At 51.9% G+C, this 18,639-nt stretch overlaps 1 protein-coding gene across 1 annotated transcript in view; it reads right to left on the reverse strand.

Annotated features, from left to right (window-relative positions):
• LOC116957557 (glycine receptor subunit alphaZ1-like) overlaps positions 1 to 18,639 on the reverse strand; it is a 49,361-nt gene that overhangs the window by 13,258 nt on the left and 17,464 nt on the right. Inside the window, exons 4-6 of the mRNA XM_076056541.1 lie at positions 13,820 to 14,175; positions 7,317 to 7,399; positions 3,785 to 3,922 (exon numbers count right to left, since the gene is read on the reverse strand). Coding sequence (XP_075912656.1) covers positions 3,785 to 3,922; positions 7,317 to 7,399; positions 13,820 to 14,175 — 577 coding nt within the window. The remainder of the gene's footprint in view (positions 1 to 3,784; positions 3,923 to 7,316; positions 7,400 to 13,819; positions 14,176 to 18,639) is intronic.

Below are 18,639 nucleotides of genomic sequence, written 5' to 3' on the forward strand. Positions count from 1 at the left end.
CACGACCTCCTGTGTACCCAGCGAGGTAGTCGACATCTCTCAGTGTCTGGGTTGAACCCACGACCTCCTGCGTACCAGGCGAGGTAGTCAACATCTCTCAGTGTCTTGGATTGAACCCACGAACTCCTGTGTACCAGGCGAGGTAGTTAACATCTCTCAGGGTCTGGGATTTCTCTCAGGGTCTGGGATTGAACCCACGACCTCCTGCGTACCAGGCGAGGTAGTCAACATCTCTCAGGGTCTGGGATTGAACCCACGACCTCCTGCGTACCAGGCGAGGTAGTCAACATCTCTCAGGGTCTGGGATTGAACTCACGATCTCCTGTGTACCACGCGAGGTAGTCGACATCTCTCAGTGTCTGGGATTGAACCCACGACCTCCAGCGTACCAGGCGAGGTAGTCAACATCTCTCACGGTCTGGGATTGAACCCACTACCTCCTCAACATCTCTCAGTGTCTGGGATTGAACCCACGAACCTCGTGTGTACCAGGCGAGGTAGCCAACATCTCTCAGTGTCTGGGATCGATCCCGCAACCTCCTGCGTACCAGGCGAGGTAGTCAACATCTCTCAGTGTCTGGGATTGAACCCACGACCTCCTGTGTACCAGGCGAGGTGGTCAACATCTCTCAGTGTCTGGGATTGAACCCACGACCTCCTGTGAACCAGGCTAGGTAGTCAACATCTCTCAGTGTCTGGGATTGAACCCACGACGTCCTGCATACCAGGCGAGGTAGTCAACATCTCTCAGTGTCTGAGATTGAACCCACGACCTCCTGTGTACCAGGCGATGTAGTCAACATGTCTCAGTGTCTGGGATTGAACCCACGACCTCCTGCGTATCAGGCGAGGGAGTCAACATCTCTCAGTGTCTGGGATTGAACCCACGACCTCCTGCATACCAGGCGAGGTAGTCAACATCTCTCAGTGTCTGGGATTGAACCCACGACCTCCTGTGTATCAGGCGAGGTATTCAACATCTCTCAGTGTCTGGGATTGAACTCGCGACGTCCTGCATACCAGGCGAGGTAGTCAACATCTCTCAGTGTCTGGGATTGAACCCGCGACATCCTGCGTACCAGGCGAGGTAGTCGACATCTCTCAGTGTCTGGGATTGAACCAACGACCTCCTGCGTACCAGGCGAGGTAGTGAACATCTCTCAGGGTCTGGGATTGAACTCCTGAGTAGAAGGCGAGGTAGTCAACATCTCTCAGGGTCTGGGATTTCTCTCAGGGTCTGGGATTGAACCCACGACCTCCTGCATACCAGGCGAGGTAGTCAACATCTCTCAGGGTCTGGGATTGAACTCACGACCTCCTGTGTACCACGCGAGGTAGTCGACATCTCTCAGTGTCTGGGATTGAACCCACGACCTCCTGCGTACCAGGCGAGGTAGTCAACATCTCTCACGGTCTGGGATTGAACCCACGACTTTCTGTGTACCAGGGGAGGTAGTCAACATCTCTCAGTGTCTGGGATTGAACCCACGACTTTCTGTGTACCAGGGGAGGTAGTCAACATCTCTCAGTGTCTGGGATTGAACCCACGACCTCCTGTGTACCAGGCGAGGTGGTCAACATCTCTCAGTGTCTGGGATTGAACCCACGACCTCCTGTGAACCAGGCTAGGTAGTCAACATCTCTCAGTGTCTGGGATTGAACCCACGACGTCATGCATACCAGGCGAGGTAGTCAACATCTTTCAGTGTCTGGGATTGAACCCACGACCTCCTGTGTACCAGGCGAGGTAGTCAACATCTCTCAGTGTCTGGGATTGAACCCGCGACCTCCTGCATACCAGGCGAGGTAGTCGACATCTCTCAGTGTCTGGGATTGAACCAACGACCTCCTGCGTACCAGGCAAGGTAGTCAACATCTCTCAGTGTCTTGGATTGAACCCGCGACCTCCTGCGTATCAGGCGAGGTAGTCAACATCTCTCAGTGTCTGGGATTGAACCCACGGCCTCCTGTGTACCAGGCGATGTAGTCAACATTTCTCATTGTCTGGTATTGAACCCACGACCTCCAAGGTACCATGCGAGGTAGTCAACATCTCTCAGTGTCTGGGATTGAACCCACGACCTCCTGCATACCAAGCGAGGTAGTCAACATTTCTCAGTGTCTGGGGTTGAACCCACGACCTCCAAGGTACCAGGCGAGGTAGTCAACATCTCTCAGTGTCTGGGATTGAACCCACTACCTCCTGCATACCAAGCGAGGTAGTCAACATCTCTCAGTGTCTAGGATTGAACCCACAACCTCCTGTGTACCAGGCGAGGTAGTCAACATCTCTCAGTGTCTACGATTGAACCCACAACCTCCTGTGTACCAGGCGGGGTAGTCAACATCTCTCAGTGTCTAGGATTGAACCCACGAACTCCTGTGTACCAGGCGAGGTAGTCAACATCTCTCAGGGTCTGGGATTGAACCCACGACCTCCTGTGTACCAGGCGAGGTAGTCAACATCTCTCAGGGTCTGGGATTGAACCCACGACCTCCTGTGTACCAGGCGAGGTAGTCAACATCTCTCAGTGTCTGGGATTGAACCCACGACCTCCTGTGTACCAGGCGAGGTAGTCAACATCTACTGGCCACCGCGGTTGTCAGGTAGGGGATACCTGTTCAGGACCCACGTGACACCTGTGCAGAACTCACGTGATACCTGTGCAGGACCCACGTGACACCTGTGCAGGACCCACGTGGTACCTGTGCAGGACCCACGTGACACCTGTGCAGGACCCACGTGGTACCTGTGCAGGACCCACGTGGTACCTGTGCAGGACCCACGTGGTACCTGTGCAGGACCCACGTGACACCTGTGCAGGACCCACGTGGTGCCTGTGCAGGACCCACGTGACACCTGTGCAGGACCCACGTGACACCTGTGCAGGACCCACGTCCGCACTGTGCAGGACCCACGTGACACCTGTGCAGGACCCACGTGGTACCTGTGCAGGACCTACGTGACACCTGTGCAAGACCCACGTGACACCTGTGCAGGACCCACGTGGTACCTGTGCAGGACCCACGTGACACGTGTGCAGGACGCACGTGACACCTGTGCAGGATCCACGTGGTGCCTGCGCAGGACTCACGTGACCCCTGTGCAGGACCCACGTGACACCCGCGCAGGACCCACGTGACACCTGTGCAGGACCCACGTGACACCTGTGCAGGACGCACGTGACACCTGTGCAGGACCCAAGTGACACCCGCGCAGGACCCACGTGACACCTGTGCAGGACCCACGTGACACCTGTGCAGGACGCACGTGACACCAGTGCAGGACCCACGTGACACCTGTGCAAGACCCACGTGACACCTGTGCAGGACCCACGTGGTACCTGTGCAGGACCCACGTGACACCTGCGCAGGACCCACGTGACACCTGTGCAGGACGCACGTGACACCTGTGCAGGACCCACGTGACACCTGCGCAGGACCCACGTGACACCTGTGCAGGACCCACGTGACACCTGTGCAGGACCCACGTGACACCTGCGCAGGACCCACGTGACACCTGTGCAGGACCCACGTGACACCTGTGCAGGACCCACGTGCACACTGTGCAGGACCCACGTGGTGCCTCTGCAGGACCCACGTGACACCTATGCAGGACCCACGTGGTACCTGTGCAGGACGCACGTGACACCAGTGCAGTACCCACGTGACACTCGCGCAGGACCCACGTGATACCTGTGCAGGACCCACGTGACACCTGCGCAGGACCCACGTGACACCAGTGCAGGACCCACGTGACACCAGTGCAGGACCCACGTGGTACCTGTGCGGTAGGTCTCTGCGCAGTCCTCCAGGGTGATGTTGGGGTCCAACTCAAAGTGGGGGATGCTGAGGTCGTCAGCCAACACGATGGCTTGCTCCACCCTCCAGCGGAGAAGCATATCTCGCTCCGTGTAGCTCGCTGGAGTTGTGGAGGGGAGGGAGGGGGGGAGGGAGACTTTAGAACCACTATACACTACACACTACACTATACACTACACTATACACTACACTATACACTACACTATACACTACACTATACACTACACTATACACTACACTATACACTACACTATACACTACAATATACACTACACTATACACTGCACTATACACTGCACTATGCACTACACTATGCACTACTATACACTACACTATACACTACACTATGCACTACACTATACACTACTATACACTACACTATACACTACACTATACACTACACTACACACTATACTACACTATACACTATACACTACACTACTATACACTACACTACACACTACACTATACACTATACACTACACTATACTACACTATACACTACACTATACACTACACTATACACTACACTATACACTACACTATACACTACTATACACTACACTACACTATACACTACACTATACACTACACTATACACTACACTATACACTACACTACACTAGACACTCACCGCTGGTGATGAGCAAGGGACAGGTACTACACTACTATACACTACACTATACACTACACTACACTATACACTACACTACACTATACACTACACTAATATACACTACACTACACTATACACTACACCACTAGACACTCACCACTGGTGATGAGCAAGGGACAGGTACTACACTACACTATACACTACACTATACACTACACTATACACTACACTATACACTACACTATACACTACACTATACACTACACTATACACTACACTATACACTACACTATACACTACACTATACACTACACTATACACTACACTATACACTACACTATACACTACACTATACACTACACTATACACTACACTATACACTACACTATACACTACACTATACACTACACTATACACTACACTATACACTACACTATACACTACACTATACACTACACTATACACTACACTATACACTACACTATACACTACACTATACACTACACTATACACTACACTATACACTACACTATACACTACACTATACACTACACTATACACTACACTATACACTACACTATACACTACACTATACACTACACTATACACTACACTATACACTACACTATACACTACACTATACACTACACTATACACTACACTATACACTACACTATACACTACACTATACACTACACTATACACTACACTATACACTACACTATACACTACACTATACACTACACTATACACTACACTATACACTACACTATACACTACACTATACACTACACTATACACTACACTATACACTACACTATACACTACACTATACACTACACTATACACTACACTATACACTACACTATACACTACACTATACACTACACTATACACTACACTATACACTACACTATACACTACACTATACACTACACTATACACTACACTATACACTACACTATACACTACACTATACACTACACTATACACTACACTATACACTACACTATACACTACACTATACACTACACTATACACTACACACTATACACTACACACTATACACTACACACTATACACTACACACTATACACTACACACTATACACTACACACTATACACTACACACTATACACTACACTATACACTACACTATACACTACACTATACACTACACTATACACTACACTATACACTACACTATACACTACACTATACACTACACTATACACTACACTATACACTACACTATACACTACACTATACACTACACTATACACTACACTATACACTACACTACACACTACACTACACACTACACTATACACTACACTATACACTACACTATACACTACACTATACACTACACTACTATACACAACACTACACTATACACTACACTACTATACACTACACTACTATACACTACACTATACACTACATTACACTATACACTACACTAGACACTCACCGCTGGTGATGAGCAAGGGACAGGTACTACACTACTATACACTACACTATACACTACACTACTATACACTACACTACTATACACTACACTATACACTACACTATACACTACACTAGACACTCACCGCTGGTGATGAGCAAGGGACAGGTACTTCACTACTATACACTACACTATACACTACACACTACACTATACACTACACTATACACTACACTACACTATACACTACACTATACACACCACTAGACACTCACCACTGGTGATGAGCAAGGGACAGGTACTACACTACTATACACTACACTACACTATACACTACACTATACACTACACTAGACACTCACCACTGGTGATGAGCAAGGGACAGGTACTACACTACACTATACACTACACTATACACTACACTATACACTACACTATACACTACACTACTATACACTACACTATACACTATACACTACACTATACACTACACTATACACTACACACTCACCACTGGTGATGAGCAAGGGACAGGTACTACACTACTATACACTACACTATACACTACACTATACACTATACACTACACACTACACTATACACTACACTATACACTACACTATACACTACACCACTAGACACTCACCGCTGGTGATGAGCAAGGGACAGGTACTACACTACACTATACACTACACTACACTATACACTACACTATACACTACACTATACACTACACTATACACTACACCACTAGACACTCACCGCTGGTGATGAGCAAGGGACAGGTACTACACTACTATACACTACACTATACACTACACTACATTATACACTACACTACACTATACACTACACTAATATACACTACACTACACTATACACTACACCACTAGACACTCACCACTGGTGATGAGCAAGGGACAGGTACTACACTACACTATACTACACTATACACTACACTATACACTACACTATACACTACACTATACACTACACTATACACTACACTATACACTACACTATACACCACACTAGACACTCACCGCTGGTGATGAGCAAGGGACAGGTACTACACTACTATACACTACACTATACACTACACTATACACTACACTATACACTACACTATACACTACACTATACACTACACTATACACTACACTATACACTACACTATACACTACACTAGACACTCACCGCTGGTGATGAGCAAGGGACAGGTACTACACTATACACTACACTATACACTACACTATACACTACACTATACACTACACTATACACTACACTATACACTACACTATACACTACACTAGACACTCACCGCTGGTGATGAGCAAGGGACAGGTACTACACTACTATACACTATACACTACACTATACACTACACTATACACTACACTATACACTACACTAGACACTCACCACTGGTGATGAGCAAGGGACAGGTTTGCGTGTCCATGGGGAACGTGCGGAGGTCCATGGGGCAGCTGAGGGTGAGCGTCAGCCTGAAGGCACGAGACGGAGAGACACGTGGGGTGGTGACACGTGGGGGTGGTGACACGTGGGGTGGTGACACGTGGGGGTGGTGGTGACACGTGGGGGTGGTGGTGACACGTGGGGGTGATGGTGACACGTGGGGGTGGTGACACGTGGGGGTGGTGACACGTGGTGATGATGATGACACGTGGGGGTGGTGACACGTGGGGGTGGTGACACGTGGTGGTGGTGACACGTGGGGGTGGTGACACGTGGGGGTGGTGACACGTGGGGGTGGTGACACGTGGGGGTGGTGGTGACACGTGGGGGTGGTGACACGTGGGGGTGGTGGTGACACGTGGGGGTGATGGTGACACGTGGGGGTGATGGTGACACGTGGGGGTGATGGTGACACGTGGGGGTGGTGACACGTGGGGGTGGTGACACGTGGTGATGATGATGACACGTGGGGGTGGTGACACGTGGGGGTGGTGACACGTGGGGGTGGTGACACGTGGGGGTGGTGGTGACACGTGGGGGTGGTGACACGTGGGGTGGTGACACGTGGGGTGGTGGTGACACGTGGGGGTGGTGACACGTGGGGTGGTGACACGTGGGGTGGTGACACGTGGGGGTGGTGGTGACACGTGTGGGTGGTGACACGTGGGGGTGGTGGTGACACGTGTGGGTGGTGACACGTGGGGTGGTGACACGTGGGGGTGGTGACACGTGGGGTGGTGACACGTGGGGTGGTGGTGACACGTGGTGGTGGTGACACGTGGTGGTGGTGACACGTGGGGTGGTGACACGTGTTGTTGATGACACGCGTTGTTGGTGACACGTGTTGTTGGTGACACGTGTTGTTGGTGACACGTGTTGTTGGTGACACGTGTTGGTGATGACACGTGTTGTTGGTGACACGTGTTGGGGATGACACGTGTTGTTGATGACACGTGTTGGTGATGACACGTGTTGTTGGTGACACGTGTTGGGGATGACACGTGTTGTTGATGACACGTGTTGTTGGTGACACGTGTTGTTGGTGACACGCGTTGTTGGTGACACGCGTTGGTGATGACACGTGTTGGTGATGACACGTGTTGTTGATGACACGTGTTGGTAATGACACGTGTTGGTAATGACACGTGTTGGTAATGACACGTGTTGGTGGTTCCACGCGTTGGTGGTTCCACGCGTTGGTGGTTACACGTGTTGGTGACGACACGTGTTGGTGATGACACGCGTTGGTGGTGACACGTGTTGGTGATGACACGCGTTGGTGGTGACACACGTGGGTGGTGATACGTGTTGTTGGTGACACGTGTTGTTGATGACACGCGTTGTTGATGACACACGTGGGTGGTGACACGCGTTGTTGACGGTGACACGTGTTGATGATGACACGTGTTGATGATGACACGTGTTGTTGGTGACACATGTTGTTGATGACACGCGTTGGTGGTGACACACGTGGGTGGTGACACGCGTTGTTGACGGTGACACGTGTTGATGATGACACGTGTTGATGATGACACGTGTTGTTGGTGACACGTGTTGTTGATGACACGTGTTGTTGATGACACGTGTTGTTGATGACATGCGTTGGTGGTTCCACGCGTTGGTGTTGACACACGTGGGTGGTGACACGTGTTGTTGATGACCCGTGTTGTTGATGACACACGTGTTGGTAATGACACGCGTTGTTGACGGTGACACGTGTTGGTGATGACACGTGTTGTTGATGACATGCGTTGGTGGTTCCACGCGTTGGTGTTGACACACGTGGGTGGTGATACGCGTTGGTGATGACACGTGTTGGTGGTGACACGTGTTGTTGGTAATGACACGTGTTGTTGGTGACACGTGTTGTTGATGACACGTGTTGTTGATGACACGTGTTGTTGGTAATGACACGTGTTGTTGGTGACACGTGTTGTTGATGACACGTGTTGTTGATGACACGTGTTGGTGGTTCCACGCGTTGGTGTTGACACACGTGGGTGGTGACACGCTTTGTTGACGGTGACACGTGCTGATGGTGACACGTGTTGTTGACGACACGCCTACCCCCCCCCCAGCCCCTGCCCCTGAACGCACACACACACGTGCTCTGTGCACACGCCCGCACGTAGTCTCCCGCCAGGGGCGTTGGGCGGGAGGGGCGCGTTGGGGGGGGGGCGGTCGCCTGTCACCGCGAGTTTTCATCCATCGGGCCCCTAGCGTGAGGCTGTCCCACGGTTTCCCGCTGCCGGCAGATTTGCCCGATACCCCCACCCACCCCGCTCCCCCAAGGTCGGCTCCGCGTTGTTACGGGCGCGTGAGGGAGGACTCATGGGGCCGGTGGCGACGAGCGGCAGCGAGAGGTACCAGGCCATCAGCACAGACGATGTCCTCGGGGGTGTTCCGGGGGGGGGTGAACGCTCTCTCGCTAGCGGCTGAAACCCAGGGGGCGCACGCTGGGCTACGGGGCGCTAGCACCGCTTGCGGGCCAGAGCAGCGGGTGGCGCCCAACGTAAAGGCCTGAGGCCGGTAGCCGACGGGCCCTAACTTGGCCAACGTCCCGCTCACAGCCGCTCGGGCGTGGACAGCTGCCGCTCACCCTTCCAGATCCTTCGGTGAAGGGCCGAACCCCCCCCCCCAACCGCGTGACCCCGCCCCCGCCCCCGCCCGCGTGACACGTGTTATATTCACGTGAGTTTATTGTCAAAATTCGGTCACATCTTCTTTGGTTCTTTCGGTAAAGTCACGTGGAATGAGAGCCAAAATAGTGAATCGATAAAACGAAATGACGCAATAATGTTCTCACGACGTCTCGGCCGGAGCACACCGAAACGTCGTGAAAAAAAAAAAACGTCGTGAGAATATTATCGCGTGGTTTTATTTTATCGATTTATTATTTTGTTCTCACTCTACGTGGTGGTGATGACTTTTACCGAAAGAACCAAAGACGATGAATCCTTGCAAGTCACGAAAGCTTTATAAATCGAAATTCGGTCACAGTTGCCCCCTCCGTGATCAGTGTTACGTTGCGATTATGGCTTTGTTTTTTTGAGTGATTTGGAAAACGTTTTTTTTGGTTCGGACACGTTTGTTTTTGTTGCGGTACGGAGTTCGACTGATGGCCTTGATCTTAAGTTGTCTTGTGGTAGTTGTTGTTGTGGTTGTTGCTGTTGCTGTTGTTGTTGTTGTTTGACTTTGCAATCCCGCTGGGGTTATTTGCAAGCGGCGCTGGTGGTGTAACGGTGCTTTTTTTTTTAAGGAATATTTTTGCTGTTTTATTTTTTATTTTTTTTCCCCATGGATTTTTCTGCGTGCACCCGGATTCAAGAGCCGGATGGCTCACACACACAGGGGGCTATACCCAAAATAAACTGAAAGTGAAACTGACACTGACACCGGCCTGCAGCCCCCGCACCGAGCCAATACGTTGCCTGGTGACTGACGCTTGGGGCGCGCCCGAAACGTTGTCGTTCGCAGTGAAACCTTGGTCTGCGAGAGTTTCGCAAGATGAGCTGAACATTATATATATATATACACGTGTGTAAATATCGACTTGATGAACGAGCGAGGGTCTTGGCGGTACGAGCAGCGGCACGTGGAGACACGCTTTGTACTGCCGAGCGTCACTTGACCACAACTGATACGAGCGCTTTTACGTACGAGTGCTTTGACGTACGAGTGCTTTGATGTATGAGCGCATTGACGTACGAGTGCTTTGATGTACGAGCGCTTTTACGTACGAGTGCTTTGACGTACGAGTGCTTTGATGTGCGAGCGCTTTGATGTACGAGTGTTTTGACGTACGAGTGATTTGACGTACGAGCGCTTTGACGTACGAGCGCTTTGACGTACGAGTGCTTTGATCGGCGAGCGCTTTGATGTGCGAGCGCTTTGACGTACGAGTGTTTTGACGTACGAGCGCTTTGACGTACGAGCGCTTTGACGTACGAGGGCTTTGACGTACGAGTGCTTTGATGTGCGAGTGCTTTGATCTACGAGCGCTTTGATGTATGAGTGTTTTGACGTACGAACGCTTTGATGTACGAGCGCTTTGACGTACGAGCGCTTTGACGTACGAGCGCTTTGATGTACGGGCGCTTTGATGTACGAGTGATTTGACGTACGAGTGCTTTGACGTACGAGTGCTTTGACGTACGAGTGCTTTGACGTACGAGTGCTTTGACGTACGAGCGCTTTGATGTACGAGTGCTTTGACGTACGAGTGCTTTGATGTATGAGCGCATTGACGTACGAGTGCTTTGACGTACGAGTGCTTTGATGTGCGAGTGCTTTGACGTACGAGGGCTTTGACGTACGAGTGCTTTGATGTGCGAGCGCTTTGATGTGCGAGCGCTTTGATGTACGAGTGATTTGACGTACGAGTGATTTGACGTACGAGCGCTTTGACGTACGAGCGCTTTGACGTACGAGCGCTTTGACGTACGAGTGCTTTGATGTACGAGTGCTTTGATGTATGAGCGCTTTGATGTACGAGTGCTTTGACGTACGAGCGCTTTGATGTGCGAGCGCTTTGATGTGCGAGCGCATTGATGTACGAGTGTTTTGACGTACGAGTGATTTGACGTACGAGTGATTTGACGTACGAGCGCTTTGACGTACGAGCGCTTTGACGTACGAGTGCTTTGATGTGCGAGTGCTTTGATGTGCGAGTGCTTTGATGTACGAGTGCTTTGACGTACGAGCGCTTTGATGTATGAGCGCATTGACGTACGAGTGCTTTGATGTGCGAGCGCTTTGATGTGCGAGCGCTTTGATGTACGAGTGTTTTGACGTACGAGCGCTTTGATGTACGGGCGCTTTGACGTACGAGTGCTTTGACGTACGAGTGCTTTGACGTACGAGCGCTTTGACGTACGAGTGCTTTGACGTACGGGCACTTTGACGTACGGGCGCTTTGACGTACGAGTGCTTGATGTACGAGCGCTTCGACATTGCAAAATCACGTTTCCGCTACGAACTCTGCTCGCGAATGCCAAGGTTTCCACTGCTGCCTTTCCTTTTGTTTTTGACGTGCGAGCGCTTTGATGTACCACGAAAGGAACACCAGCAGCGCGGATTCCCGGCAGTCGCGGGTAGCCTCAGATCAACACAGCGGCGTCGTTACGAACACGCTACGTCTCAGCCAGGCCGGGACGGCTGTTGTCAGGGGGGGCATGAAATGCGGACGTAGGGAGATCATCGCCACGCGTCCCGGGGGTTGGGGGGGGGGGGTGGGAAACGTCGCGGCTGAAGCAGCTCCACACTGACGGCAGCGGGAAACTCCCAAAGACCGCGCGCGAGGCCTGGCTGGCGGGCTGGCGGGCTGGCGGGCTGGCGGGCGCACGAACGGCCGAGGCAGAATGACTTCACGCGACCCTGGGATTGTCGAAAACCACCGGGAGCCTCTCCGTCCAGACCGGCTCCCCTCACTGCTCCCCCCCACCCCCACCACCCACCCCCCACCCCCCACCCCCCACCCCCCCCCCCCACCCCCCACCCCCGCCCCTCGTCGCGACGGCTGGCTAATCTCCGTCCCCCACGTGACGGGGCGCGTGAACATCTGGGGGGACCGGCCAGTGACGCGGCTGGGCTCTCGCTTCGCCTCAACGGTTTCCCCACTTGCAGCGCAGGGGCTCATTTGGCGCCGCGGATGAAGGCCGTTAGCGGCAGAGCTTCGGCGCAGCGTTTGCGACTGTAGCTGAGTGATCGGGGTGGCTGGGTGGGTGGGATAGCTGGGTGAGTGGGTAGCTGGGTGAGTGGGTAGCTGGGTGAGTGAGTGGGTAGCTGGGTGAGTGGGTAGCTAAGTGAGTGGGTAGCTGGGTGAGTGGGTAGCTGGGTGAGTGGGTAGCTGGGTGAGTGGGTAGCTGGGTGAGTGAGTAGCCTGGTGAGTGGGTAGCTGGGTGAGTGGGTAGCTGGGTGAGTGGGTAGCTAAGTGAGTGGGTAGCTGGGTGAGTGGGTAGCTGAGTGAGTGGGTAGCTGGGTGAGTGAGTAGCTGGGTGGGTGAGTAGCTGGGTGGGTGAGTAGCTGTGTGAGTAGCTGAGTGAGTGAGTGTGTAGCTGAGTAAGTGAGTGAGTAGCTGAGTGAGTGTGTAGCTGAGTGTGTAGCTGAGTGAGTGTGTAGCTGAGTGTGTAGCTGAGTAAGTGAGTAGCTGAGCGGCGAGACCTCATGGAGTAGAGGACGTCCGCGTTGTCGTGTATCCGCAGCATGCTGTTGGGCGTGGTGACGGTGTGCGTGTGTAGCTGAGTGAGTGTGTGAGTGTGTAGCTGAGTGTGTAGCTGAGTAAGTGAGTGTGTAGCTGAGTGAGTAGCTGAGTGAGTAGCTGAGTGTGTAGCTGAGTGAGTGAGTAGCTGAGTGAGTGTGTAGCTGAGTGAGTAGCTGAGTGAGTGAGTAGCTGAGTGAGTGTGTAGCTGAGTGAGTAGCTGAGTAAGTGAGTAGCTGAGCGGCGAGACCTCATGGAGTAGAGGACGTCCCCGTTGTCGTGTATCCGCAGCATGCTGTTGGGCGTGGTGACGGTGTGAGTGGGTAGCTGAGTGTGTAGCTGAGTGAGTGAATGGGTAGCTGAGCGTGTAGCTGTGTGAGACCTCATGGAGTAGAGGACGTCCCCGTTGTCGTGTATCCGCAGCATGCTGTTGGGCGTGGTGACGGTGTGCACCGTGGCGCTCTCCTCGTTGCCAAAGTAGAGGTCGGGCTTCCACATGAAGGCCGCGTTGGACTCGTCCAGGTCGGTGGCGTTGAAGTCGCGGCTGCTGTAGCGCAGGCGGTCGTCGTTCCAGCGCTGCCACAGCGTGAGGGTCACCCGGTAGTCCTGGCCTCGCCACGCCGATACCACTCGTGTGGGTGGTGGTGGTGGGTGGTGGTGACGGTGGTGGTGGTGGTAGTGGTGATGGTGGTGGTGGTAGTCCTGGCCTCGCCACGCCGATACTACTCGTGTGGGTGGTGGTGGTGGTGGTACTGGTGGTAGTGGTGATGCTGGTGGTGGTAGTGGTAGTCCTGGCCTCGCCACGCCGACACCACTCGTGTGGGTGGTGGTGGCGGTGGTGGTGGTGTGTGTGTGTCAGAGTGTGAGTGTGGACGAGTCCGGCAAAACAACCCCCTACCTCCTCGCGGTGCCGGACGGGCAACCCTGTCGTGGACAGTGCTGTGGGGGGAGGTCCAATTCCGATTGGCCTCTCCCCTCATGGCGTCTGTGACCACCACAGGGGCTAAACGGGGGCTCTGGACGGGTGCGAGGGGCTGGTAACCCCTCCACCTTCAAAAAATTACCACGAAACTACGACTTAAACTTAAATATGAAACAAATAAGCTTGTGCCGGAGGCCCCAGGGGGACAGGCATCTATGACTTCTCCTGGCCAAACCTCAATTGGTGGAGCCAGGAGATTGAATCTCTGCCCTCGGGGCTTCTCCAGAAACAACGAAAAGCCACTTCGTGTGGCCACGTGGAATGTTCGAACGCTCACTTGCAGAGGAGAGGCTGCCACTCCTCTGTCGGGAGCTGGACCAGTACCGCCTGGATCTCTGTGGCATTCAGGAGGTCCGGTGGACCGATTCTGGCTCCTGCTACCATGAGGGGTGGACAGTCCTCTACTCGGGACAGGAGACTGCCAAACAACAGGGTGTGGCTCTTCTTTTGAACAAAAGAATGAAGGGGGCGTGGGAGCGTGGTGGTGAGGTGTGGGAAGCTGTAAGCCCCAGGCTACTTTGGGCTCGCCTTCCCATCAATCGGAGGCGAGGATTGGTGGTCGTGGTTACTTATGCCCCCACCGAAGACGAACATCCGTGGAGGGATGCAGGCAAAGCTGATGAGTCAGATGCCTTCTATGACCTCCTGTTACAGGTGCTGGCTAAAGTGGCCCCTCGGGATAGAGTCATCTTGTTGGGTGACCTCAATGCCCGAGTTGGTCATGATGCTGGCACCTGGCCTGGAGTGATTGGAGGGCATGGGCCAGATCAGCACAATGACAACGGTAGGAGGCTGTTAGATTTTTGTGCAGCCCACGTGCTTGTAATTACAAACACACTGTTCCGGCATCGGCGCATCCACACAACATCATGGATGCATTCCGGGTCCAAGCAAGAACATCTGCTGGACTACATAGTGATGGACTAGCGGATGCGAGCCCATGTCCTTGACACCAGGACCTACCGTGGAGCTGATCTGCTCTCTGACCATCGACTAGTCATCTGTAAGATGCGCCTGCCATTCTTTCACTCTGGTGGTGGGTGTATACCCAGGACTCTATTCCAACCTAAGGTGGCCTGGTCTCAGTTAGCTGATGAAAGTTGCAAGCGAGAATTTAATCATCGCTTGCGGCTGGGGTTGGCATCGTCCCCCACTACTCCTGATGTCGAGGGTAAATGGGCGAGGTTTAGGACTTTGACTCATGCAGCTGCAATGGCTGCTTTGGGTAGCGATACAGACCTCCCCAGAGACCCTGGCAGCCAAAGGAGGTGTTCAGGATGGTTGAGAAAAAGCGACAGGCCCACTCTAATCGTCTACAGAACCCCACGTCAGAGAATGAGGAGGCTTACTGCAGCCTTCGCTCGGAGGTTCGGAGAGCCGTGAGGCGCTGCAAGGATGGGTGGTGGTCGCGGGTTGCTGAGGAGATGGAGTCTGCCTCAGTGGCCCGCGATCGCAAATCTCTATTTAACTCCATCAAAAAAGTAACCTGCAGCACCACACCTATTACTATCATTAGGGGGAAAAACGTTGTTGCAATCTCCGACCACCAGGAACAGGTTTGCAGATTTGCTGAGCATTTCCGTGAGGTCCTGGGGGAGGGATAATCCCTCAGCAAAGAGAACAACGTGGCACAAAGTGGGAATGACCCTGCTGAGGCTGCAGTGCCTCAAATATTAGAAGAAGTCACCCCCACCATAACTAAGCACCAGCCTGGGTATTTTGGACCATCGGACCCTCCACCCCAACAACTAAAAAATCGCCGATGGGGCAGTTGTGGAGAGAGTGAAGAGTTTCCCTATACCTGGGCAGTGTGCTCGTGACCGGCTCCAGTTTAACAGCAGAGGTCTCACTCCGAATCAGTCGAGCGGCAATATCTTTTCATCGGTTGTGTAACGCTGTGTGGAAGCTACCTGGTCTGTCACCCCGCAGGAAGCTTCAGGTCTTCTCGGCCACGGTCATTCCCTCCCTTCCCTACACTTGCGAAACGTGGACCCCCCCTAATGGAGCATCGTCGCCGTTTAGAAACGTTTAGGCTGGCCTGCCTACGATCCATCCTGGGTTTGACCAGCAGGCTGGATTGTGTGAGGAGCTCACAAATCCTTGAAAGATCTGGACAAAGTCCCATAGGTGAGCTCCTCCGGCGGGCAAGGCTGCGTTGGCTGGGTCATGTAGCCCGCATGCCCAGCCACCGCATGCCGAAACAGCTTTTGTTCGGCCGGATCGAGGGGGCTAAGCGGGCGCGGCACGGGCTAGAGAAGAGATGGAGTGACGTGGTATAGGAGGACGTGGAGCTGAGTGGACTTGCCGATGACTGGTACCAGCGGTGTCAAGATAGGCCTCTGTGGAGGAGGCTCGTGAAGGACACTACTGGGCAGTTGGAGGCAGTCGCCCTCCAACAACAACGGAAGGCGGAGGAGCGACGCTCACAACAACGAGCGGAGCGTCGGGTGGCTAAAACACAGCAGGTTGGCATAGTAGGGGGCACAGGTGGTGCATCAGCCAGTCATCTCAGTCAGTCGACCCGTGGCACCTGCTGGGTCTGCCTCGTGACCTCCTACCAGCGGGCGGTCGACACTTCACGTGGCCTCAAGGTGCACCTGGCCTGGCACAAGCATTGTGGTGATGTCACCGCCACTTAGTGGCGAATGGCGGTTGTTATTATTGTTGGTAGTGGTGGTTGTGGTGGTAGTAGTGGTGGTAGGTGGTGGGTGGTGGTGGTGGGTGGTGGGTGGTGGTGGTGGGTGGTGGTGGTGGTTGTAGGTAGAGTGATAGTTGTGTAGGTAGTGAGTGATAGTTGTGTAGGTAGTGAGTGATAGTAGTGTAGGTAGTGAGTGATAGTTGTGTAGGTAGTGAGTGATAGTTGCAGGTAGTGATTGATAGTTGTGTAGGTAGTGAGTGATAGTTGTGTAGGTAGTGAGTGATAGTTGTGTATGTAATGAGTGATAGTTGTAGGTAGTGAGTGATAGTTGTGTAGGTAGTGAGTTATAGTTGTGTAGGTAATGAGTGATAGTTGTGTAGGTAGTGAGTGATAGTTGTGTAGGTAGTGAGTGATAGTTGTGTAGGTAGTGAGTGATAGTTGTGTAGGTAGTGAGTGATAGTCATGTCGGTAGTGATTGATAGTTGTGTAGGTAGTTAGTGATAGTTGTGTAGGTAGTGAGTGATAGTTGTGTAGGTAGTGAGTGATAATTGTGTAGGTAGTGAGTGATAGTTGTAGGTAGTGAGTGAAAGTTTTGTAGGTAGTGAGTGATAGTTATGTCGGTAGTGAGTGATAGTTGTGTAGGTAGTGAGTGATAGTTGTGTAGGTAGTGAGTGATAGTTGTGTAGGTAGTGAGTGATAATTGTGTAGGTAGTGAGTGATAGTTGTAGGTAGTGAGTGAAAGTTTTGTAGGTAGTGAGTGATAGTTATGTCGGTAGTGAGTGATAGTTGTGTAGGTAGTGAGTGATAGTTGTGTAGGTAGTGAGTGATAGTTGTGTAGGTAGTGAGTGATAGTTGTAGGTAGTGAGTGATAGTTGTGTAGGTAGTGAGTGATAGTTGTGTAGGTAGTGAGTGATAGTTATGTCGGTAGTGAGTGATAGTTGTGTAGGTAGTTAGTGATAGTTGTGTAGGTAGTGAGTGATAGTTGAAGGTAGTGAGTGATAATTGTGTAGGTAGTGAGTGATAGTTGTAGGTAGTGAGTGATAGTTGTAGGTAGTGAGTGATAGTTGTGTAGGTAGTGAGTGATAGTTGTAGGTAGTGAGTGATAGTTGTGTAGGTAGTGAGTGATAGTTGTGTAGGTAGTGAGTGATAGTTTTAGGTAGTGAGTGATAGTTGTGTAGGTAGTGAGTGATAGTTGTGTAGGTAGTGAGTGATAGTTTTGTAGGTAGTGAGTGATAGTTGTGTAGGTAGTGAATGATAGTTGTGTAGGTAGTGAGTGATAGTTGTAGGTAGTGAGTGATAGTTGTAGGTAGTGAGTGATAGTTGTGTAGGTAGTGAGTGATAGTTATGTAGGTAATGAGTGATAGTTGTGTAGGTAGTGAGTGATAGTCATGTCGGTAGTGATTGATAGTTGTGTAGGTAGTTAGTGATAGTTGTGTAGGTAGTGAGTGAT

Source organism: Petromyzon marinus, chromosome 76, assembly GCF_048934315.1.
Source record: "Petromyzon marinus isolate PM22_M1 ecotype Great Lakes invasive population chromosome 76, UKy_Petmar_22M1.pri1.0, whole genome shotgun sequence".
Lineage (NCBI taxonomy): Eukaryota > Metazoa > Chordata > Hyperoartia > Petromyzontiformes > Petromyzontidae > Petromyzon > Petromyzon marinus.